Source organism: Cetorhinus maximus, chromosome 5 (genome assembly GCF_964194155.1).
Source record: "Cetorhinus maximus chromosome 5, sCetMax3.hap1.1, whole genome shotgun sequence".
Lineage (NCBI taxonomy): Eukaryota > Metazoa > Chordata > Chondrichthyes > Lamniformes > Cetorhinidae > Cetorhinus > Cetorhinus maximus.
The window spans coordinates 169,222,850-169,248,009 of NC_135883.1; the positions used below are offsets into that span (position 1 = coordinate 169,222,850).

Here is a 25,160-nt window from a genome sequence, read left to right on the forward strand (position 1 = left end):
CAAATTTGTGGCGGACATGCACAGACCGCTGGTTCCAATGGGGAACCAGCAGTCTGTATAAAGAATGGCCAGGCAGCCTCCTTTAGGCTGTTCACCATGGCCAGCGACAGATGCAGGGGTTCTACACAGCGGACTCCGGAGGAGGGCTGGCCAGAGGAGGAGGGCAGGCAGCAGGGTAGGCCATTGGGGGGGCCAATGTGCCCCTCACTTCTCTGTTGCCTGCCTTGCTGCCCTTCTCAAAGAGGTGGCAGAACGTCGGGAGGTCCTGTTTCCTGAGGACGGGAGGAGGAGGGCCCCCCACATTACCAAGCAGGCCTGGCAGGAGGTGGCGGAGGTCGTGAGCTCTCAAGATGCTGTGCGGCGCACAGAGAACCAGTGCCGCAAGCGCTTCAATGATTTGTTGCGCTCTGGAAGGGCGAGTACGATGTCGGCCTTGGCCATTTAACCCAGCAGGTAGCCTTAGCCTTTGAGCGGCCCTCCCCCACTTCTTAGTGTCGTTACTGCATTGGGCATTTGGCACACGCTGGGTGGGCAAACAGATAGTGACCATGCTTACGTCAGCCTTAGTGGTTGAGGAGAAGATGGGTTCTCCGCGCAGCACACGTTGGTGTTTGTCGCATTTGAGTAGTCTGGGGGCAACCTGCAGGAGAGGCAGCTAGGCACATACTCAGAACTCCAACACATGTCATACTGATAGTGATGAGATGGTTGTCATACTGATAGTGATGAGATGGTGGAAGGGGAGCCTCAAGGTGTTGTGGCCAAGAGCCATCTGCTGGCCTCGGCGCTGCATCTAGTTGTGCCTCCTTGCCATGGGCGCTAAGATCTGTGTGTTATTCAAAGTGATGGACGCCGAATGTGTCCAAGGTGGCCGTTAGGGGAGGGGGTTGGGAGCAGCCATACTATCTTCTGGTGACTGATCACCAGTGGTGTGGACAGGAGCCACTGGAGGCCTCAGATTGGCCACTGTGGTTGGGGTGTGGCGTGCGTGTGCAGAGTACATGAGCGATCAACCCCAATAAATGCTCTTCTCTGTTCTGCAGGCAAAAACAGAACAAAACAACCAGGAGTGTTTGCGCACTGGTGGTGGCCAGTCCATGCTGCACACCATCACCCACTTCGAAGAACAGGCCATGGAGCTGGGGAGGAGGCAGGCGGCCAGGTCGGCAGGTGTAGGTGAGGCTGGGGTGCAGCGGCCAGGTATTTGAGGCCCACAGTCCCATGCACTCTGTCTTCCCACCTCCAAAGAACTGATGATTGCTGCAATCGCTAATGCAGCAACACTGCTCATTCACAGACTGATACAGTCAAACGTGTGGGTCATACACAAAGGTCCCTCGGCCCCTTGAGGATGCGCGTCTCCAGCGCCTTCCAAAGTCACCTTATCCCATTTGTGACCACTATCCCCATGGCCTAACATGCCATGGCATCGCTGCTGCACATCCAAATGCATTTATTGCATCTTAGGAGGGTTTGTACCTCCACCACCCTTTCAGCCAGTGCGTCCCACATTACTCTGTCCAAAAGGTCCTCAGCACCTCACCTGTCAATCACATGGCACTCAACTTAAATAAATGCCATCACGTTAGTCATCCCTCTGCCAAGGGGAAATGTTGCCTTCTGTCCACTCGGTCCATGCCCCTCATAATGGTATGCAGGTCAATAATGTGACCTGTTAATCTCCTGTGCTCTACGGCAAATGTCACAAGTGTATGCAATGTTTCCTCATAACTCCAACTCTCCAGGCCAGCATGCATCCTGGTCAGGAACCTCTGCACTCTCCTCACTCCAATGCCATCCCTCCCATGAAGCGCAGGTCACAACTGAACGCAGAAGTGTAGCTGTGGCCTCGACAGCGTTTTCTGCACTTGAAACATGACCTCCTTTTCCTACATTCTATTCCTCGGCTAATAAAGGCACGTCTGGCTTTTACCTTGCTGAATGCCTTATGTTCCTATTCTGCTACCTTAACGGGTCTGCCCAGCAAGGTCCCTGTAATCGTTCTTACTTATCATGGTCCTACCATTTCTCCTGTATTCCCGTACTTTGTTTGTCTTGCCCAAGTGCTTAACCTCACACTTATCCATATAACATTCCATGTGGCATTCCTTAGGCCATCTGACCAGCCTGTCTGTATGCACGTGTAATGTTTGGCCCTCCTCCTGACTATTTGCCACCCCACCAATGTTCATCTCCTTAGGTTCTTGAAGGTTGAGCGCATTATGAGCCTGGGGGGGAAAGGGATGAATTGTGTTACTGACTGAAATCTAACTGATCCACTGTCCTTGTTAATTTCAGTATCAGCACCGCATGGCCGTCAGGAGGACGTCCAGAGCTCCCCCTCCACACCTGAAGGGCGTCAATTGGCACTTGCGTCACATCATTTCAGCGAGCCAGGCATCAGTGCAGCGACTACCACATCAGAGGGTATTATAACATCGGCTAGTGTCCTGGGGCACAGTGGAGAGGACTCTTCACAATCGCTGGAGGAAATGGCATGGACAGAGAGTGCCGATGGCGCACTGCAGGGGATCAGGCACATGCTGAGTCGGGCAGTGATGATGTGTCTCTGGAGATGTCCGCCATGCAGCAGCTGCAGGACAAGCGGACGGGTGTGGAGGAGCATCTGGCAGGGTTGCATGAGGATATGCTTCAGTTGGTCTTTGTGGTGGAGGAATCCAGGCAGAGTGTCAGTGATGGCACGAACCTCAGGACAGAGCTTCAGGCTTCCTCCATTGAGAGATTGGCGACTCTCATGGAGAGGGGCTTCCAACAGATTGATAATCATCTGATTGGGTTACGCTCTGACCTGCAAGACCTCACAGTGCTAATGGACACAGGTGGTCATTCCCAATGTGGGAGATGTTCTGGGCACCAAGTATCCCAGCTTGGTGCCCATCCATCTGCGGTGAGCAGGGAGGTCCAATGTGACCTCACGTCAGCACAGCAGCTGCCTGTCATCGCTGCGAGCTCCTCTCATGGTGCTCCAGATGAGGCCAGCTGCTCCTCTGCCCCTCTGCCAGTGACCGCTGCATTCGTTAAGGCTGCGACAACTAGGGAGGTGCCAGTTCTGGAACCGGCCATTCCCTCCCAGGTGGGGCCATCACAGGCTCCACGGGCCAGAGGACATCCCCCAAGGTCATCGACGCCAACAGGACAGCAGAGTCAGCAGGCTGTCTCTCAAGCCACTCCGAGCGATGGGGCGGCACCTAGACGTAGCACCCGCAAATGTAAGCATAAGGCATGTTAGACACTCCACGGGTTTGTCACTGGTGCTTTCCTGTTAGTCCTCGATTAGGGAATTTATTTTTGTGAACGTCAGAGCGACGTTTTGTCATGTTTTTGGTGACACCATCTGCTGGATGGCAATAAAGTCCACATTTGTGACCATGTCTCCTTTGTGCTGCATTTTGTATGTTCCACAGGCATGTCATGAGTGTTTGAGTGGACACTGATGTTTCTGTACTAAGCCCTTAGTTGTAGCTGATGAAGTGGAAAATGTAGCACTTAAGTGCCATGTATGGATGCACCAGGCAATGCTGGTCCTGCAGATCCATTTGTGTGGAGCTAGCTGATAGTTCGTTGGATTAAAGTGTCCCGGATGTCCCTGCCTCCTTGGTGCAGTAGCAGGTCGGCGTACTGCCCCTCATCATTGCCCTGAGCTTCCTCATCCTCTGAGCTGGATTCATCATGTGCAGCCTCATCCACTGTGTCAAGGTCTTCATCGTCAAATGCATCCCCCCTTTCCAGCGCAAGATTGTGCAGAGCGCAGAATGCAGCCACTATCAAAGAGACGCAATCTGGGGGGTACTGGAGTGCGCCCCCTGAGCGGTCCAGGCAATGGAAGTGCATCTTGAGAAGACCGATGGTTCTCTCCACCACAGCCCTTGTGGAGGTGTGGCTCCTATTGTAGCGGTCCTCAGTTTATGTTCTCGGATGGCGGAGAGGCGTCATTAGCCACCTTCTGAGGGGATAGCCCTTGTCATCTAGCAGCCATCCATCCAGCCAAGCCGGAGCCCTGAAGGGCCCCAGCACCTGGGAGTATCTGAGGATGTAGGTGTCGTGGGAGCTGCCTGGGTGCCTTGCACAAACTTGCAGAATCAGCATCCTGTGATCACACACTATCTGCACGTTCATGGAGTGGAAGCCCTTCCTGTTGATGAAGGCACCGGGCTCACCTGCTGGTGCCTTGATGGCCACATGTGTACAGTCTATTGCACCCTGGACGCGGGGAAGCCAGCAATGGCCGCAAAGCCTCTGGCTCACTGTGCCTGATTTGCCTGGTCGCAGCAGAAGTGGATGAAGGTCAATGCACGTCTGAACAGAGCGTCTGTAACCTGCTTGACACAAGTGTGGACAGCTGATTGGGAGACACCGCAAAGATCACCCACCGAGCCTTGGAAGGAGCCAGATGATAGAAGTTGAGGGCAACTGTAACCTTCAGAGTTGCTGGCATGGGGTGTCTGCTCACACAATTTGGAGATATCTCAGGGCCAATCATCTGACAGATATAGTCGACTGTTTCCCTTGACAGACGGAGCCTCCTTCAGCACTGCACCTCAGTCATACTGAGGTAGCTGCTTCGCCGCCTGTATATCCTGGCAGCAGGATAGTGGTGTCTTCTGCGGCCCCTTCCAACTTGGACAACTTCTTGGCCCTGTGCCCCTTGTGCCTGCACCTGGCCTCCCAAAGGTGGCTCCCCTGGAGGCTGATTGTCCACTCCTGGCCTCCTCCTTATTCTAGCCCGCCCTTCCTCTTCAGAGGAGCTGCCTCCAGTGGAGATGACAGAACCCATACCCACGCTAAATGGAGGCCTCCGGAAAGCTGCAGGCCCGATAAAGATCCTGTCTGCAGACTGCTGAACTGAAGCTTCAAAGTACAGAGAAAGCTGTTGGAAATCAATCTGAACTGCTGCCAATCACACAGGCAAGTTTTAAACACTTGCTACAATAAATACTTCACATGAAACATTGACAACTCCACTGAGCCCATATATCCCGCCCATGGATGAGTTTTGTTAAAAAGTCACTTACCCGTTTGCTCGTTGCGCCCATGCACCGAGCCGAAGATCGCACGGGCACCTCAAAATCGGTGTTGATTGCTGAGTTAAGGGCCTTAACAAGGCCTTTAATTAATGGCGGGCACACGTTGTACTTCATCGCACGCCCGCCCAGCTAAATATTGCGATGACGCACGCTGACATTGGGATGCTCGCCCGACATCAGCGCGCGACATTTTAAGCGCTGATGTGCAGGGCCCGCCACCCGCACGTCATCCATAAAATCCTGCCCATAGCGTGTATTTGGGACAGATTCTTAGAACAATATGTTGTGAATCCAACCAAGGATCAGGCTATTTTGGACCTGGTAATGTATAATGAGGCAGGTTTAATAAATGATCTCAGAGTAAAGGACCCCCTAGGAAATAGTGGCCATAATATGGTAGAATTTAGCATTCAGTTTGAGAGTGAGAAACTTGGTCGGAAACAACTGTGCTAAAATTAAATAAGGGTAATTACAATGGAATGAGGGCAGAGTTGGCCGGAGTGGACTGAGAAAGCAGTTTAACAAAAAAGGCAGTTCATAAACAATGGAAGACTTTTAAGAAAATAGTTCATGACTCTCAACAATGATATGTCCCAGTGAGGAAGAAGGATTCAAGGAAGGGGATAAACCAATCATGGTTAACCAAGAAAGTTTTTTTAAAATTCATTCGCGGGATGTGGGCTTCGCTGGCTGGGCCAGCATTTATTGCCCATCCTCGTTGCCCTTGAGAAGGTGGTGGTGAGCAGCCTTTTTGAACTGCTGCAGTCCCTGTTGTGCAGGTACGCCCACAGTGCTGTCAGGAAGGGAGTTTCAGGATTTTGACCCAACAACAGTGAAGGAACGGCAATATATTTCCAAGTCAGGAAGGTGAGTGACTTGGAAGGGAACCTCCAGGTGGTGGTGTTCCCATCTATCTGCTGCCCTTGTCCTTCTAGGTGGTAGTGGTCATGGGTTTGGAAGGTGCTGTTTAAGGAGCCTTGGTGAGTTCCTGATGTGCATCATGTAGATGGTACACACTGTTGCTAATGTGCGTCGGTGGTGGAGGGAGTGAATGTTTGTGGATGTGGTGCCAATCAAGTGGACTGCTTTGTTCTGGATGGCATCCAACTTCTTTAGTGTTGTGGAAGCTGCACTCATCCAGGCAAGTGGGGAGTATTCCATCACACTCCTGACTTGTGCCTTGTAGATGGTGGACAGACTTTGGAGAGTCAAGAGAGGAGTTACTCGTCACACAATTCTTAGCCTCTGACCTGCTCTTGTAGCCACAGTATTTATATGGCTGGTCCAATTCAGGTTCTGGTCAATGGTAACCCCCAGGATGTTGATAGTGGGGCACTCAGTGATGGTAATGCCATTGAACATCAAGGGTGGATGGTTGGATTCTCTCTTGTTGGAGATGGACATTGCCTGACACTTGTGTGGCGCAAATGTTACTTGCTACTTGTCAGCCCAAGCCTGGACATTGTCCAGCTCTTGCTGCATTTGGACAAGGACCGCTTCAGTATTTAAGGAGTCATGAATGGTGAACATTGTGCAATCGTCAGCGATCATCCCCCCTTCTGACCTTATGATGGATGGAAGGTCATTGATGAAGCAGCTGAAGATGGTTAGGCCGACAACAGTATCAAATTGAAAGAAAAACATACAATGTGGCAAAGATTAGTGGTAAGCCAGAGGATTGGGAAAGTTTTAAAAACCGACAAAAGATGACCAAAAAAATAAATAAAGAGCGAGAAAATAAACTTTGAGCATCAGCTAGCAAGTAATATAAAAACAGACAGTAAGAGCTTCTTTAAATATATAAAAAGGAAGAGAAAGGCCAAAGTGAACATATGCCTCTTTGAATATGAGGCTGGGAAAATAATAATGGGGAACCAGGAAATGGCAGGGGAGTTGAGTAAATACTTTGCTTCTGTCTTCACGGTAGAAGATACTAATAGCATTCCAAAAATACTAAATAATCAAGTGGCAAAAATGGGGGAAGAAATAGATAATTTAACTATCACTCGAGTTAAAGTAATAGGGCCTTTAGAGCTAAAGGCTGATAAGTCTCCTGGACCTGATGGGTTGTATTCTAGGATATTAAAAGAAATAGCTGCAGAGATAGTAGATGCACTGGTAGTCATCTTCCAAGAATCCGTAGACTCTGGAAAAGTACCAGAGGATTGGAGAACGGCCAATGTAACACCCTTATTCAAAAAGGGAGGGAGACAAAAAACAGGTAACTATAGGCCAGTTAACTTAACATCTATCATTCGAAAATGTTAAGAGTCTACTTTAAAGGATGTAATAGCAGAGCATTTAGAAATGTATAATATAATCAAGCAGAGTCAGCATGGGCTCATGAAGGGAAAATCATGACTGACAAATTTATTAGAATTCTTTGAGGAGGTAACAAGCAGGATAGATAATGGGGAACCAGTAGATGTAATATATTTGGATTTCCAAAAGGCGTTCGATAAGGAACCGCATATAAGACTACTTAATAAGCTAAGAGCCCGTGGTATTGCGGGTAGTGTAATAGCATGGATAGAGGATTGGCTAACTAATAGAAGACAGAGAGTTGGAATAAGGGGGGCATTTTTGGGAGGGCAACCTGTAACTAGTGGAGTGCCACAGGGATCAGTGCTGTGGCCTTAATTATTTACAATATATATTATCGACTTAGATGAGGGAAGTGAATGCACTGTTGCCAAGTTTGCAAATGACACAAAAATAGGTGGGAAGGCAAGTGGTGAGGATGACACAAGGAGTCTACAGAGGGATATGGACAGGTTAAGTGAGTGAGCAAAAGCTTGGCAGATGCAATATAATGTGGAAAAATGTGAGGTTATAATAGAGGAGCTGTTGCTAGGGGAGTACAGTTAAAATTGTCCAGTAAAGTGAACGAGTTGTTGGTAGAACATTTGGATCTCACGTTACCGATAAAGCAATTAGATGTAGAGGCAGGAATAATAGAGGAGCTGAATATTATTTAAATGGAGAAAGACTGCAGGAGGCTGCAGCACAGAGGGATTTGGGAGTCCTTGTGAATGAATCCCAAAAAGCTAACATATAAGTTTAACAGGTAATAGGGAAGGCAAATGGAATATTAGCCTTTATTTCAAAGGGAATGAAGTATAAATTTAGGGAAGTCTTGCTAAAACTATACAAGGCACTAGTTAGACCACACCGAGAATACTGTGAACAATTTTGGTCCCCTTATCTAAGGAAAGGTATACTGGCATTGGAGGCAGTCCTGAGAAGGTCCACTAGGTTGATCCCAAGGTTGGAGAGATTTTCTTATGAGGAGAGGTTGAGTAGGTTCAGAGTAAACTCATTGGAGTTTAGAAGAATGAGAGGCAACCTTATTGAAACATATAAGATTCTTGACAGGGTAGATGCTGAGCGGTTGTTTACCCTTGTGGGAGAATAAGGGGTCGCCCATTTAAAACAGAGATGAGGAGGAATTTCTTCTCTCAGATGGTGGTGAATCTGTGGAATTCTTTACCACAGAGGGCTGTAGAGGCTGGGTCGTTAAGTATATTCAAGGCTGAGATAGGTGGATTTTTAATCAGTGAGGGAATCAAGGATTATGGGGAAAAGGCAGGAAAGTGGAGCCATGATCTCATTGAATGGCGGAGCAGACTCAATGGGCCGAATGGCCTACTCCTGCTCCTACGTCTTATGGTCTTATCACAGGACAACTGAAAGCTGTTGCTAGGGGAGTACAGTTAAAATTGTCCAGTAAAGTGAAGAAAAGTGAACTGATCGAGTTGTTGGTAGAACATTTGGATCCCACGTTACCGATAAAGCAATTAGGTGTAGAGCTCAACAATGACTCCAAACCATCACCACCTCCCCCACTGCACCCCACCCCAAGCCCCCGCACCACCCACCACCCCCCACCCGCTGACAACCCAGCCAAATTAGAATTGGAAAAGCTTCAATTGCAGCTAGAATCTAAGGAGAGGGAACAGGAGAGAGAATTCCAGCTCCGAACATTTGAAATGGAGCTAGCAGTTCAAAGGGACAGAGAGAAAGACCAATTAGCTGGAAGTTGCGACAGAACATCTCTCTCTACCTTGTAGCACCCCCAACTCTCTCACCCAGAACCACTCTCTGAGGCTCTCAAGTATGTTAGATTTCCTCCTAAATTCAAAGAAAGTGATATGGATTCATACAAACTTCTTACTTCCAGGGCAGCTGTCAGGGGGAGCCCAAGAGATCTGCTCCATGCTGACCCCTGATATGTCCATGAATTATGAGCAGACCAAGGCTGCCATCCAAAGTGTCTGTGAGTTAGTTACAGAGGCATATCACCAGCAATTGCAGAACGCTCATGTGAAACCCATGCAAATCTATATCGAGTTTTAATGATTGAAGCAAATTGCGTTTGATTAATGGGTAAGGTCCCTAAGAATCCCACGCACCAATGGGGGGTTATGTGAGTTGGTTTTGTTGGAGGAATTCAAAAATTGCCAACCTGTGGATGCACTTAGAGGAGCAGAGAATCCTCACAGCTCAGGATGCAGCAGTCACAACAGACAGCTGACAGCTACATTCTCATCTATAGGTCTGGGGACTCGGGCAGACCATTTCCAAACCATTCTGATGAGCATTGGAAAGAATAGCAGGGTAACCTAGATAGGAGGGGCCACCCATCCAGAAAAAAACACAAAGGAACTTGCAAGAAGCCCTCCTGCAGCCCGAAAAGAGAGCCCGTGGTGACCAGTGTCTTCTCATTGCAATAAGATAGGCTTTTCCAGACCTGGATAATGGAGACTGTGAGGGAAACCTATAGGCCTAATAGGGCTCCATATGAGTAGTCTCCCAAAGGTAGTGCAGCAGAGCAGATAGAAGCTCTCACTACAGAAACTTACCCTTTGGAGGACATGGCACTATGTGTGCCTGAGCCAGACAAAATCCCAGAGAGCTTCTGGAGTTTTGACTGTTCGGGAACAATATCCCCCTATCTGTCCCAAAATGTGAGCAAGTCTATTGTACTGGTCTGGGACACAGAGGTCACTTAATGAGGGAAACCTAAACCTACCCCAGAATCCTCCCTGAAGGCCAAAGCCCTGATCAGTGAGTGGGAGGAGGATCTGTGTTTGCATCCCACCATAAGGTCCACCAAGAGTGAGACATTGTTTTAGGCCCTGTTGCAGTAGGAATTGTCCCCGAATGTCTAGTAGCAAGAATTTATTTCCTTCTTGGAAACGATTTGGCTGGCAGCAAGGTGTTAGTTGGTGAAAGAAGAGAGGCCAATGTCAACCAGCAGGAATCTGCAGGGGAAGGTCCAGAGGCCCAAAGGGAACTCAAACATTGAGCGAGGGTTGCTTGAATGTAACAAGCCATAGCCAGGCCAGTAAAGTTAAAAGAGGTCCAGGAAGGGCCAATAGAATTTAAAATAGACTCAAAGAATATCCCGGAATTAAACATGGACCAGAAAAGTCCTAGAGCAGGGAAAGAGATAGCAAGGGAGATGCCCCATGTAATTGAAGAGCCGAAAGGAAGGCAAGCTTTTAAACTGGAAAGGAAAAGGTTAAGGAATTGCCTGGAGTATGGCTGGCAGAAACCGTCTTTCCAAATTTAAAGAGGGACAAAGGGAGTCCCAAAACAGATGAGCAGATAGGGAGTGAAATGCCTTACCAAGCTGAAAAGCCACAAGGGAGTATAGCCAGGGCTGCACCTCCACTTGAGGACAGAAGTGTTCCAGGGGACATGGAACATGGAATAAGTTATGAGAGTGCCTACTCCCAAGCCAAAGGTCACGGCTAAGAAGCCAATGATTGGTTTAGCTGACAGCTTTATGGCAAGTTTGAATGGGAACCAGGGAGGTTCCCAAATTGACCCAGAAAGAATGTGGGTGATGCCTCACTTTGTTGAAAAGTCACCAGGAGGTACAGCGAGAGCTAATCATTCACCAGAGGGCAGTAGGATTCCAAATGCCACAGAGCCGACTACCCAACTGACTAACAGAGGGATCCCAAACAGATTGGATCCATACCCACCCACCTCAATGCTGAATCATAAGGCAACCTGACAGGGCTGCCCACTGCATTAAAAATGGGCCATAACAACCCTGCAGGGCACAGCACTGTAGTCCTACCTGGTATGGATGCAGGAGAGGCCCCTTCCAGAAGGCACTCTTCCTATCATCCAGGCCCTGAAAGGCTGGCCTAGTTCAAGAGCAGATTGCCCGACTGTTGCTGTGACAAGTTAAAGCACCCAACAACAGGAGCTGGAACGCCCCAGCAGTGCTAGCGCCCGAGCCGGATATTGAACCAGAATCCCCTGAAGAGGCCAAAGTCCCTTTAAAACACCCCAATCCCCTGACAGTCAGCCTAACCACAGTCCCTGGGTTTAAACAGCTGAACACACAGGTTACCAAAGCGGACAGGCAGGAGCTAAGCTGAACAAGAGCACTCTGCCCTATGATCAAAAGATCTGGCATTCACAGACTGAGATGCCCAGCACTCCGCTGCGGATAGTCCAGAGCAGCTTGACCCTCATTCACCCCCTGAGTGCTAACCACCTCGTGAAACCCCCAGGCCCTTTAGAGTCACTTAATCGAGAGTTGGACAGACAGAGATCTGAAAGCAACAGCTTTGCATATGTCTGATCCCCAACAGAGGAAACTTTAGAACTCTAACCCTGAAAGACTCTCCAAAAGACAGATTTTGAATCTCCCCAAGTCACCTGCCCATTCCACATCTATGAAACAACAATGTCCTTGCTGATGCACTAACCTAGATTTAAACCTCAAAACGAAGATGCAGCAGGGAACTGCTATTGTCCCTGCTAGCTGTGCATCTGATGTGATTGAGAGAATGAATGCATACTTCTTTACTTCCTATTCTTCCTTCATAAAACCACATAAATAAAAATGGAATAGAATTAATTTCTTTCCAGAGGCCACATGGACTGTGAGGGGATTAAGACCCAGCCCCGTATATTTTTTTCAAATATATAGAGACATGCCCATTGCTATCCCTAAAAGGTTTAATAACTGAACAAAGGCCTTTACAATGGCTGAATTAATATCTGTCTGTGATCCCTAAACAAAAGGAGCCACCTGGCATAATTGGACAAACTTGCACCTCGTTAACCCTGAAGAGACACAAACAGCCCCCTCCAGACCAAATTCATAGACAATTATACAAAGGCCATCTGCATTTCACAACCCAGGGTGGCCAACCACAGTCTACTCATCTGCTAGGACAAAGGGCCTGGCAACCTTCCTTTCAATTCTTAATGGTTGGGATATTTAATAATCTTGGGACCCAGACGAGGGATACATTGTCAAAGACAATGTGGAGAGGTGGGAGTCTTGTGACATGGACTGTTAGCTGTGGAACAATAACATTGCCATCCGGAACTGAAAACTGAGTCTGCCATTTTATCATCCTAAAAGCAGCCTGTCATGAAAATATAATAATTCTCATAATAATATTGTGATTTATTGTAAAAATGGGGCAATAGTGGGTTTTGGATAGTTTCACTGTGTGTGTGTGTGTGTGTGTGTGTGTGTGTGTGATTTAACTGAATTGGAAACAGCTGGTCTGGAGGCTTTGAGTCATCAACAAGAAGCTAGGTTTGAAATGTTAAATACGTAAACATGGCTGAAGTTTTAGAATGTGAGGCATAAGGAAAATTTGCATTTTTAGATAAATTAGGATAGTTTGAATTTCAAAGAGATGGTAGGGTGTTACACGTAGCTAGAAGAAGCTAAGCCAAACTTTGTATTTATTTTTCCAAAGGGTTATTGATAAAATTAGTATGATGAAAGGATTTATATTATGAGAAAGGTAAAGTTCCAAAGTCATATCAGAACAATGGAATTTGCATTAAAAGGGAGAAATGTGTATACAGGAGATGAGGCTATATGTCAGAGGGGAAGACATTCTAAGATTTAACAAGTGTGAAAAGCCTCTAGCCTCTGTGCGTCACGTTGTTGCCTACAGGAACCAAAGCTGAGAAAACTCATTTTGAATTATCCTATCCAGGGTATTATGTTGCTTTGCCTGGGTCTGTTTCAATCTATTTGTTTTTACTGTTGCCTTAATGGGGTGTAACTGGAAGCCAAATTAATTAAGGGTTTTAGGAGTTATTGTTGTGGTAATTTGTAGACCTATGTATGTGCTTGAAATCTTTTCTTTTGTTAATAAATGTTTAATTTAGCTTTCTAAAAACCTCTGAAGTTGTGGTAGTCTTATTACTTTTCAATTCAGGGCATGCATCTCAAAACAAAATACAAATTGCGAAACAGCTGTGACCACGTGATCAAGTTTCCCTTGTGGATTTGATCCACCTGGCACACATCATCTGCCGTGTCATAACGCAGCCTCAGAGAAAAGGAGCTCTGCCCAGGTTGAATTCCTGGATTCATCTGCACTGTTTCTGCTGGAACTTCTGTACTATTTTCTACAAGGCAGATACATCTCTGCATGCTTATCTCACTGTGTGAAGTTAACACCACTGGAAAAGTGAATTATACAGCATCGGTTTTCAACACACTGACCACCGTGAAGGGATAACTCATTGGACTTTAATCCTGGACTGTGGAGCCCATGTGAAACATTATTTCTTTTCCTTGTGGTCTCTGCACTGTAAATCTTTCTATTCTCTATCTCTCTTTTAATATATGAATACAAAGGAGGCAACGTTGCAACCCTCCTCCCACGTTTTGAATGTTTACAAATTAACTAATCCTTTGAGTTCACCTCATCTCAAATTTGCTCTGGGGTTATTAATATAATTTGGATCCATGCCAAAATCAAGGGGTTGGGAAATACACCATTTCTTATAAAGGGGGAAGTAAATAAAAACACACCTTTCTGTTTAAGGACAGGTAGTAAGAGGAGAAATTAATGCTGTTCAAATTACACCCCCTCCTGTCCATACAATGCTCTGCTCCCTCCTCCACATCCTCCAAATAAGACCATAAGGTGTAGGAGCGGAAGTAGGCCATTCGGCCCACCGAGTCTGCCCCACCATTCAACGAGGTCATGGCTGATCTGATAATCCTCAACTCCACTTTCTTGCCTTTTCCTCATAACCCTTGACTCCCTCACTGATTAAAAATCTGTCTATCTCAGCCTCGAATATACTTAACGACCCAACTTCTACAGCCTTCTGTGGTAAAGAATTCCACAGGTTCACTACCCTCTGAGAGAAGAAATTCCTCCTCATCTCTGGCTTAAATGGGTGACCCCTTACTCTGTGATTATGCCCTCTGGTCCTAGACTCTCCCACAAGAGGAAACAACCTCTCAGCATCTACCCTGTCAAGCCCCCTAACAATCTTTGGTGTTCAGAAGAATGAGAGGTGACCTTAATGAAACACAAATGAGAACAGGCCCAGCCTACTCAACCTCTCCTCATAAGAAAATCCCTCCATACCATGGTTCAACCCAGTGAACTTTCTCTAGAGTGCCTCCAATGCCAGTATATCTTTCCTTAGATAATGGGACCACTGTTCACAGTATTATAGGTGTGGTCTAACTAGTCATTAATATATATTGTAAATAATTGTGGCCCCAGCACTGATCCCTGTGGGACTCCACTAGTTACAGGTTGCCCTCCCGAAAATGCCCCCCGTATCCCAACTCTCTGTCTTCTATTAGTTAGCCAATCATCTATCCATGCTAATATACTACCCGCAACACCATGGGCTCTTAGCTTATTAAGTAGCCTTATGGGCGGTACCTTACTGAATGCCTTTTGGAAATCCAAATATATTACACCTACTGGCTCTCCTTTACCTACCCTGCTTGTTACCGCCTCAAAGAATTCTAAAAAATTTGTCAGTCATGATTTCCCCTTCATGAAGCCATGCTGATTCTGTTTGATTATATTATGCATTTCTAAATGCTCTGCTGTTACATCCTTTATAACAGACTCTAACATTTTCCCAATTATGGATGTTAAGCTAACTGGCCTATAGTTACCTGTCTTTTGTCTCCCTCCCTTCTTGAATAAGGGTGTTACATTAGCAGTTTTCAATCCTCTGGAACTTATCAGAATCTAAGGATTCTTGAATGATTACTACCAGTGCATCCATTATTTGTGTAGCTACTTCCTTTAATATCCTCGGATGCAACTCATCAGGCCCAGGGGGCATATCAGCCTTTACCCCATTAGTTTCCCTAGTACTTTTTCTCTAGTGATAGTTATTGTATTTGTTTCCATCCCCCATTTTGCATCAGATGAGGAGTGTGGCTTATCTAGTTCCCTGGCTGCAAGGCCTTCTCTCCCTGTAGTGCTAGGTTGTGCACAGCATAGTAATAAGTAAATCCTTGCTGGAGCATAATGCGATGCACCAGAACAGACTAGGCAACAGAGTTTCATCTTCAGTAGTCCAATTGACTGCTCGGTTGTGGCCTGGATTGACAATGGCAGGCATTGTAACATTCCTGGGCTGCACTGCGAAGGTTCCTCAATGCCGTAAGCAGTCATGTCTTGAATGGGTACCTCTTGTCCCCAAGAGTTCACCTCTGAAGATATTCATGGGGCTAGAATAGCTGTGGCACCTTGGAGTGTCGAAGTACATAGGCATCATGAGTGCTCCCTGGGAAGCAGACATACACTTGCTTGATTTGCTTTCAGTGATCACAGATCACTTGCTCTTTGATTGAGTAGAAGCCCTTCCTGTTAACGAAGGCTGCAAGCTGGTCCAGGCGAACTTTGATTGCCAAATGAATTCACTCTGCACCTCTAGAATGCCTGCAATGGCCCCAAGCTGATGGACCACTCTGCCTGGTTAACAGGGTCAGTCTAGCAATGCATAAACTCTTAGCCCTCTGAAACAGGCAGGGCATGAATGTAATGGTGTGCGATCGCCTTTGATGTCCTGCACGTTTTGCAGGTGAATTCCTTGAAGGAGCCAGATGCATAGAAGTTCAATGCATTTCAGCGCCACTGGCACTGGGTGCTCAATCTAGTCCCATGGCGTGCAGGTCATCCTGCAGCACAGCGCACATTTTGTTGATGGCCTCCTTTGACAGCTGATGCTCCAGCATCTGGAGGTAGTTCTTGTGAGTCTGGAAAACGCTAGTCTTGGGACTTGTCCTTTGGTGGCTTGACTAGCCAGAGACTTCAAATCTTGCTGCTGCTGCTGCAGCGGCATTGATGTCTCTGGCACCGGGTCCGCCATCCCTCTATGCCACTCATTCTCTAATTGGGGTTCCAAGAGGACTGGATGGATGAGATCCATGGCTGTTACAATTTCCCTTAAAGGTAGGTGCCCTTGCAGGAGATGTCGTTCCTTGGGATCTAGGCCTTTGGCATTGCACCTTTCTATGCCTCAGTGGGAGGCAGCTACGGCAAATGTTTCACCCTCAGCTCCTGTGAGCTTCCCCACTGAGAGATCTCGCCTCAGCTCCTGTGAGCTTCCCCGCTGAGAGATCTCCCCTCAGCTCCTGTGAGCTTCCCCACTGAGAGATCTCCCCTCAGCTCCTGTGAGCTTCCCCGCTGAGAGATCTCCCCTCAGCTCCTGTGAGCTTCCCCGCTGAGAGATCTCCCCTCAGCTCCTGTGGGCTTCCCCGCTGAGAGATCTCCCCTCAGCTCCTGTGAGCTTCCCCGCTGAGAGATCTCCCCTCAGCTCCTGTGGGCTTCCCCACTGAGAGATCTCCCCTCAGCTCCTGTGAGCTTCCCCGCTGAGAGATCTCCCCTCAGCTCCTGTGAGAGGTCTCCCCTCAGCTCCTATGAGCTTCCCCCCTGAGAGATCTCTCCTCAGCTCCTGTGAGCTTCCCCGCTGAGAGATCTCCCCTCAGCTCCTGTGAGAGATCTCCCCTCAGCTCCTAAGAGCTTCCCCCCTGAGAGATCTCCCCTCAGCTCCTGTGAGCTTCCCCGCTGAGAGATCTCCCCTCAGCTCCTGTGAGAGATCTCCCCTCAGCTCCTAAGAGCTTCCCCCCTGAGAGATCTCCCCTCAGCTCCTGTGAGCTACCCCACTGAGAGATCTCCCCTCAGCTCCTGTGAGAGATCTCCCCTCAGCTCCTAAGAGCTTCCCCCCTGAGAGATCTCCCCTCAGCTCCTGTGAGCTTCCCCACTGAGAGATCTCCCCTCAGCTCCTGTAAGCTTCCCCACTGAGAGATCTCCCCTCAGCTCCTGTGAGCTTCCCCACTGAGAGATCTCCCCTCAGCTCCTGTGAGAGATCTCCCCTCAGCTCCTGTGAGCTTCCCCACTGAGAGATCTCCCCTCAGCTCCTGTGAGCTTCCCCGCTGAGAGATCTCCCCTCAGCTCCTGTGAGAGATCTCCCCTCAGCTCCTGTGAGCTTCCCCACTGAGAGATCTCCCCTCAGCTCCTATGAGCTTCCCCCCTGAGAGATCTCCCCTCAGCTCCTGTGAGCTTCCCCGCTGAGAGATCTCCCCTCAGCTCCTGTGAGCTTCCCCGCTGAGAGATCCCCCCCCAGCTCCTGTGAGCTTCCCCACTGAGAGATCTCCCCTCAGCTCCTGTGAGAGATCTCCCCTCAGCTCCTATGAGCTTCCCCACTGAGAGATCTCCCCTCAGCTCCTGTGAGCTTCCCCGCTGAGAGATCTCCCCTCAGCTCCTGTGAGCTACCCCGCTGAGAGATCTCCCCTCAGCTCCTGTGAGCTACCCCACTGAGAGATCTCCCCTCAGCTCCTGTGAGCTACCCCACTGAGAGATCTCCCCTCAGCTCCTGTGAGCTACCCCGCTGAGAGATCTTCCCTCAGCTCCTGTGAGCTTCCCCACTGAGAGATCTCCCCTCAGCTCCTGTGAGCTACCCCACTGAGAGATCTCCCCTCAGCTCCTGTGAGCTACCCCGCTGAGAGATCTTCCCTCAGCTCCTGTGAGCTTCCCCACTGAGAGATCTCCCCTCAGCTCCTGTGAGCTACCCCGCTGAGAGATCTCCCCTCAGCTCCTGTGAGCTTCCCCGCTGAGAGATCTCCCCTCAGCTCCTGTGAGCTTCCCCACTGAGAGATCTCCCCTCAGCTCCTGTGAGCTTCCCCGCTGAGAGATCTCCCCTCAGCTCCTGTGAGCTTCCCCGCTGAGAGATCTCTCCTCAGCTCCTGTGAGCTTCCCCGCTGAGAGATCTCCCCTCAGCTCCTGTGAGCTTCCCCGCTGAGAGATCTCCCCTCAGCTCCTGTGAGCTTCCCCGCTGAGAGATCTCCCCTCAGCTCCTGTGAGCTTCCCTGCTGAGAGATCCCCCTCCCAGCTCCTGTGAGCTTCCCCGCTGAGAGATCCCCCCCCAGCTCCTGTGAGCTGACATGCTGCGTGATTGCACTGGCCTCCTTTCCCCTTTCTGAAAAGGTTTCCTCTCTGGTGGAAGGCAGGTCCACAATGGCTGACTTTTCCTTTGGAACATGAAACTTTGCCTGGATACCAGAACCTTTGAATGGTTGGGGATCTGATGGCCCATGATCCCAATGTGCAGCATATTTAATTCACTAAGTACAATTAAACTTCATTCAATTGCATTGATCTGTGATCTGTGAAATCAGAGTTAAGTACCTCTTTAATGATCACAATTGGCTTCCTGCCCTTCCCCAGTGGCATTGCTGCCCCTCTGCTGCCTTCAGTATGTGGCCCTGACTTCCCTGGGTCTGGCTTTCAAAACAGCACCTTCCGTTCAGTTCTACCGCCCCCTCCTCCTCGATTCCCACTCCATCAGCCTCCAATAAATTCCACCCATAGTTGTAGAAAAACATTCCAAGTACGCTCAAGAACTTCACTTTTGTCCCCACTTGTGCTCATCCACTTATTCCAATCCATATGAAAGTTAAAATCTTTCATTAAAACCACTCAGCCTTTGCCACGTGTTTATGTATTCTCTACAATAATACAATCTACATCATAGTTGATATCAAAGGGCCTATACACAGCTCCTCCTACAGTCTTAAATGCTTTTCTATTACTTAATTCTACCCATAAAATCTACATTGCCGGCTTATCTCTTGCTGAATCCTCCCTTATTATTAAAGTGATTTCATCCTCCACTCCTATCATTCTTACAGACCTTATACCTTGGCACCTAACATAACAGGACAATTTTGTAGAGCAGGATATTTTAGGGCCAACCGAAGGGCAGACTATTCTAGATCTGGTAATGAGACAGGATTAATAAATGACCTCATAGTGAAGAAGCCTCTAGGTAGCAGTGATCATAAAATGATTGAATTTCACATTCAGTTTGAGGGTGAGAAGAGTGGGCCTAAGATTAGTGTTTTAAATTTAAATAAGGACAATTATGAGGGTATGAAGTCAGAGCTAACTAAAGTAACTGGAAAATTAGGTTAAAGGGTAGGACAGTAGAGATGCAGTGGCAGGCATTTATAGAGATATTTCATAACTGTGGCTAACTAAAGAAGTTAAAAATAGCATCAAATTGAAAGAAAAATGTACAATTCTGCAAAGAGCAGTGGTAGGTCAGAAGACTGGACAGAATTTAAAAGCCAGCAAAGAATGACTAAAAAAAAATGAAGAAGAAATTAGAGTATGAAAGAAAGCTAGCTAGAAATATAAAAATAGATAGTAAGAGTTTCTATAAATATTCAAACGCTGCATTGTTCCAATAGAGAGTGAGTCTGGGGAATTAATAATGGGAAATAAGGAAATGGTGAAAGCATTGAGCAGATATTTTGTGTCGGCCTTCACAGTAGAAGACACAAATAACATTCCAGAAATACCTGAAAATCAAGAGGTGAAAGGGAGAGACGAATTTAAAACAATTACAATTACAGGAAAAGAGTACTGAGAAAACTGTTAGAACTAAAAGCTGACAAGTCCCCAAGACCTGATGGCCTGCATCATAGGCATCCTTAAAAGAAGTGGCTACTGAGATGGTAGGTGCATTCCTTGCAATTTTCCAAATTTCCCACGATTCTAGAAAGCTCCCATTAGATTGGAAAACAGCAAATTTAACTCCCCTATTCAAGTAAGGAGGGAGACTGAAAGCAGGAAACTACAGGTCAGTTAGCCTAACATCTGTCATAGGGAAAATGCTAGAATCTATTATTACAGACGTTATAGCAGGGCACTTAGAAAATCTTAATGCAATCAGACAAAGTCAACATGGTTTTGTAAAAGCAAAATTGTGTCTGACTAACTTATTACAATTATTTGAGTAAGTAACAGGCAACATGAATAAAGGGGAACCTATAGATGTGGTAGATTTGGATTTCTAAAAAGCATATGAGAAGGTGCCACTCAAAGGTTACTTCACAAAATAAGAGTTTATGATGTAAAAGGTAACATATTAGCATGGATAGGGGATTGGTTACCTAACAGGAAGCAGGGAGTAGGGATAAATAGGTTTCAGGTTGATAAGCTGTAACTAGAGGAGTGCCTTATGGGATCAGTGCTGGGGCCTCAACTATTTACAATTTATACCAATGACTTGAATGAAGTATGCTTGTTAAATTTGCTGATGACACAAAGATCTGTATTTTTACATTCCCCTCACTAACCACAGAAAGACTGCAGATAAATCCTAATGAAGTCTTGAATCCTTTGCAATCTTTGGCTATTTCCATGGCTGATGGGAGAAGAGGCCCTATTAAAGATAAGTCTTTAATTATATTTGAGGTTTCTGGACATCAGGAGATTTAATCTGCTTTAAATGGCAAGATTTTAAATGGAATAAAGCAGAGTTTAGACCTCCCATTAAAATCATGTTGCTTTTCTTACATGCTTTCCTGATCTCTGTAAATCTGCGAGCTATGGACCAACTTTTCCCAACCCTTTGGAGGTGGGCTTGGAGGTAGGGAGGCTGGCAATACAATAAAGTAAGCTGTTGGCCGGGGGGGCCTGATGTTATCTGCCGCCGTGGAATATTGCCACCGGCACGAACTTTAGGGTTGCACCAGGTAGCCAATTTAGTCACTTAAGCTAAGGTCACTTCCTGGAGTGGAGTGGGGTGGGGAGGGGATCCTTGATGGACACTCCATGGCCCATGGAGGAGCCTCTGTTGGCAATTGTTGTTGCTGCACCTAATCCACTACTGCTGCAATAATACCAACACTTACACTGATCACCAGGGCTGCCTGCTTGGGCCTAGTTTCCCCAAATGAACTCACATATCTTCATGGGGGCCTTGGTATTTAGGCACTCTCTCCTTGGTGATGTAGCCTCAGTTTGAAGTAGCACTGCAGAGGCTAAGCTGCCAGCCCTCTGATTAGTGTGGCAATCTCTGGGAATGGGCAATTCTGGCAGCAATTGGCTTCTGCCATCAAAATGGCACTCCGAAGTGGGGCAGACTCCTGTTTCTGGTCCCGGTGGCAGGACCTCAGATGCCACCGAAAAATTCAGTCCTACATTTTTATTATCCAGCAAGGGTTGTAGCCTAATTATTACCAGAGATTAGGGAACAATAACAAATGATCTTTACCAAGTCATCAAGTTTTAAATAAAAGTTAACTCGTATCCTACTTACGTGATATCAGCATTTGGGTGCAGGCCAAACACCTGAGGGGTGTCAACAACAGGTAGTGTCTGAATATACTCCAGATAGCTGTCTACACTTGCACATATTGGAATAATATAATCGGTATAAAAGCTGAACTTGGAATCAAACATCTTCTCGCTAAACCACACCTATATAGTAAGTACACAAAACAATTATATTAAGTGTACTTTACCACAAAACAGCTTATTCCTTTCAACTAAGTTACTAGCTATAGTACTGAGGGTAGTTCAATTTAGGCTATAACAAACCAATGAATTTATTTGAAAAAATAATCATAGTTTAATAATAACTTAGGTGAGAATAATTCAGAGCTACAAGAAAATTCTTCAAAAGCAACAATGCAGAATAATTAAACAGACTTTTGAAGGATAAACCAGGGGCAATAGTCTTCTTTCTCTTTTTAAGGAAGAGACTATTCTTTGAAAGAAATGTATATTTATGAAACTTAGTAAAATAACATTCTGTTATTTGTTTTAAACTGTACTTTCCTTCCCCCCCCCCATTTTCAGGGAATCTTCATTCATTCATTTTTTTTCCACAATACTTCCTGGCTAAGGTGATAGCATGCGGCAAAATACTGTATTGTTATGGAAATACTCCTTTGATCAAATTGGGATGCATTCTCCTTTAACTCTGCATAACATACCAAAAATATCCCACTCTAATTGGGGAATTGGTGATGCTCTAGTTCAGTGCTTGCTTCTGTTTCTGTTAATGTCTGTTTCTTGTCAGGCATTAAGAATAAGAGCAATGCCACAACCACACAACTTTCTAATTTAAACTGATACTAGATAAGAAACAAAGATGGGGGTGGGGTAGAGATTGCACTCAGTTGCTTTCATTTTTTCAGTGTAAATTGGCACAAAAAATTGTGAAATTTTAAGCACAAATTATGTTCAACACAAATTGCAATCTTTTGTGCTCATTTAAAAACCATTGTGCTTCAAGTCGGTGGCACCCACAAAACTGGTCAGCTCCCGGAGTTTTGCTACTTGTATTTTCTTGCAAGCCTTTGCGGAATCTCTAAAAAGCAAACTGAGCCTTTTAGGCGCAAGGTCGCCATGAGGCACATTTTAAAAGCGTTTGGATATTTTTCACTAATTCACTACGAAACTACCCAATATAACGAGCAAACAATTCTCTATTTTTATAAATATTTTTCAGTAATTCAAACTTGGTTTACCCACAGGTGGTGGATTGACATTGTGATTAAAAATTCTGTTTTTTCTGATAAAGCCATTTTTAGCCGTGCAAGCAAACTGCATCAAGTTAACACTCAAATAAATTAAGAAATATTTTTAAAGCTATTTTCATAAGTTATGTTTTAAATTGTTGTCCAGTTGCGCTGTAAAAGGCACAGTTTATGTTCAGTATTATGCAAGCGAGATTGCGTAGAAACATGAGAAAAGAAAGCACTTTTTAAAGTAGGTGCAGTTTTGAAGGAAATTTGCACTAAGTCGGAAATTGCGCCCAAGGTGGAATATGGTCTCCACCCCCACCACAAAAAAATCCTCTTACACGTTGTAACGACAATATTTCTAAGTAGAGGACTGGGATTACCTTGCAAAAACAGTTGAGGAGACGTTTGTCGTAGTCGTCTGTAACGCGTCCTCCGTATTGAACTTCTCCAAGCATGTAACGTATAGTATTCCATGACACACCCTGAAGGAATCCCAGTGGAAGAGGGTAAATCTCATTTAAGTGGATAGAATGTCACCAAAAAAAACCTTTTATTTTGACAACAGGAGAAAGTATGCTACTTGAGCAATATTTTTAGTATTTAGAATAATTTTGTTCATAAGTAAATATGGTATAAGTTCTAAGAGCAAATTTCAAATAGTAGTCACAAATCCATCATCAAAAAAAAAAAAATTCTTTCGAGTTATCAACAGTCACAGATTGCAACTCTTTTGAGTACAATCACAGTTCTTGGTTTCCGGGAGTGGGACATGAACCCACAACCTTCTGATTCAAAGGTGAGGGTGCTATGGACTGAGCCACAGCTGACACCTCTAAATCCATCATCAATAGTGGATATTTTAAGAGGGACAGCTAAATGCTAAAAGGGGTGTACAGAAAATCACTTTGCAATGAATTCTGTTAGAGGCAGAATTTCCAAACTTTCCACCTAATTTCGTCAGAAAATGCGAAGAAACTGAAAGAACCCAGATGGAAATTCCAGGCAATAATTTTATAAAAAGAAACTGCATATCACTCACTAAACCTTTATAAAGGTTGCCTATTAACTAAGGAGTATATCAATATATAATACATTTTCACAAAATAAGTTTAATAGGCGGCATTATAATGTATGGACAGAAAGCTGGGGAAGCCAATCATCTTCCCACCAGCAGTCTTTGGGAGAAAAATTACGTTGAGTCTCCAGGACAGAAACAGGTCATTCATCAGAACTGGTCCATGCTGGGGTTACCGCTCTGCACATTTCTTCATCTAACCCTATAAGCGTACCCTTCTATTCCCATGTACTTCTCTCTTCAAATGCATCTACACTATACATCATGGAATCATAGAAAGTTACGGCACAGAAAGAGGCCACTTGGCCCATCATGTCTGCACTGGCTGAGAAATAAGTTACCCAGACTAATCCCACTTTCCAGCATTGGGTCCTTGGCCCTGCAGGTTATGGCTTGAGTTGAATATCCAGACACCTTTTAAATGAGTTGAGGGTTTCTGCCTCTACTACACTTTCGGGCAATGAGTTCCAGACCACACAACTCTCTGGGTGAAAATAAAATCCTTATCTCACCTCTAATCTTTCTACCAATCACTTTCAATCTATGCCTCTGAGTCACTGACCTCTCTGCTAATGTAAATAGGTCCTTCCCATCCACTTGATCCAGGCCCCTCACAATTTTGTACATCTCAACCAAATCTCCTCTCAGTCTCCTCTGTTCCAAGGAGAACAACCCTAGCCTATCCAACCTTTCCTCAGAGCCTCAATTTTCCAGTCCTGGCAACACCCTCGTAAATTTCCTCTGTACCCTCTCTAGTACAATTACATCCTTTCTGTGATGTGGTGACCAGAACTGCACACAGTACTCAAGTTGTGGCCTAACCAATGTTTAATACAGTTCCAGCATAACCTCCCTGCTCTTGTATTCTGTGCCTTGGCTAATAAATGAATATGCCTTCTTAACCTGTCCTGCTACCTTCAGAGATCTGTGGACATTTACTCCAAGGTCTCTCACTTCCTCTACACCTCTCAGTATCCTCCCATTTGTGGCATAATCCTTTGCCTTGTTTGACCTCCCCAAATGCATCACCTCACACTTCTCAGGGTTGAATTCCATTGGCCAGTTTTCTGCCCACCTGACCAGCCCATTGATATCTTTATGCAGTTCACAGCCATTTATTATTCTTTCATGGGATGGGGGTGTTGCTGGCTAGGCCAGCATTTATTGCCCATCCCTAATTGCCCTTGAGAACTGAGTGGCTTGCTAGGCCATTTAAAAATCAACCACATTGCTGTAGATCTGGAGTCACATGTAGGCCAGACCAGGTAAGGATGACAGATTTCCCTCCCTAAAGGACATTAGTGAACCAGATGGGCTTTTATGACATTTGGATATGATTTCATGGTCATCATTAGACTTATTCCAGGTTTTTTTTATTGAGTTAAAATTTCACCATCTGCCGTGGTAGGATTCAAATCCAGCCCCTCCAGAGAATTACCCTGGGTCTCTAGAT

The 25,160-nt window shown here is 46.1% G+C and overlaps 1 protein-coding gene across 1 annotated transcript in view; it reads right to left on the reverse strand.

Annotated features, from left to right (window-relative positions):
• LOC144681152 (dynein axonemal heavy chain 8-like) overlaps positions 1–25,160 on the reverse strand; it is a 1,929,890-nt gene that overhangs the window by 69,561 nt on the left and 1,835,169 nt on the right. Inside the window, exons 84-85 of the mRNA XM_078542879.1 lie at positions 23,013–23,114; positions 21,420–21,580 (exon numbers count right to left, since the gene is read on the reverse strand). Of these exons, the coding sequence (XP_078399005.1) occupies positions 21,420–21,580; positions 23,013–23,114 (263 nt within the window). The remainder of the gene's footprint in view (positions 1–21,419; positions 21,581–23,012; positions 23,115–25,160) is intronic.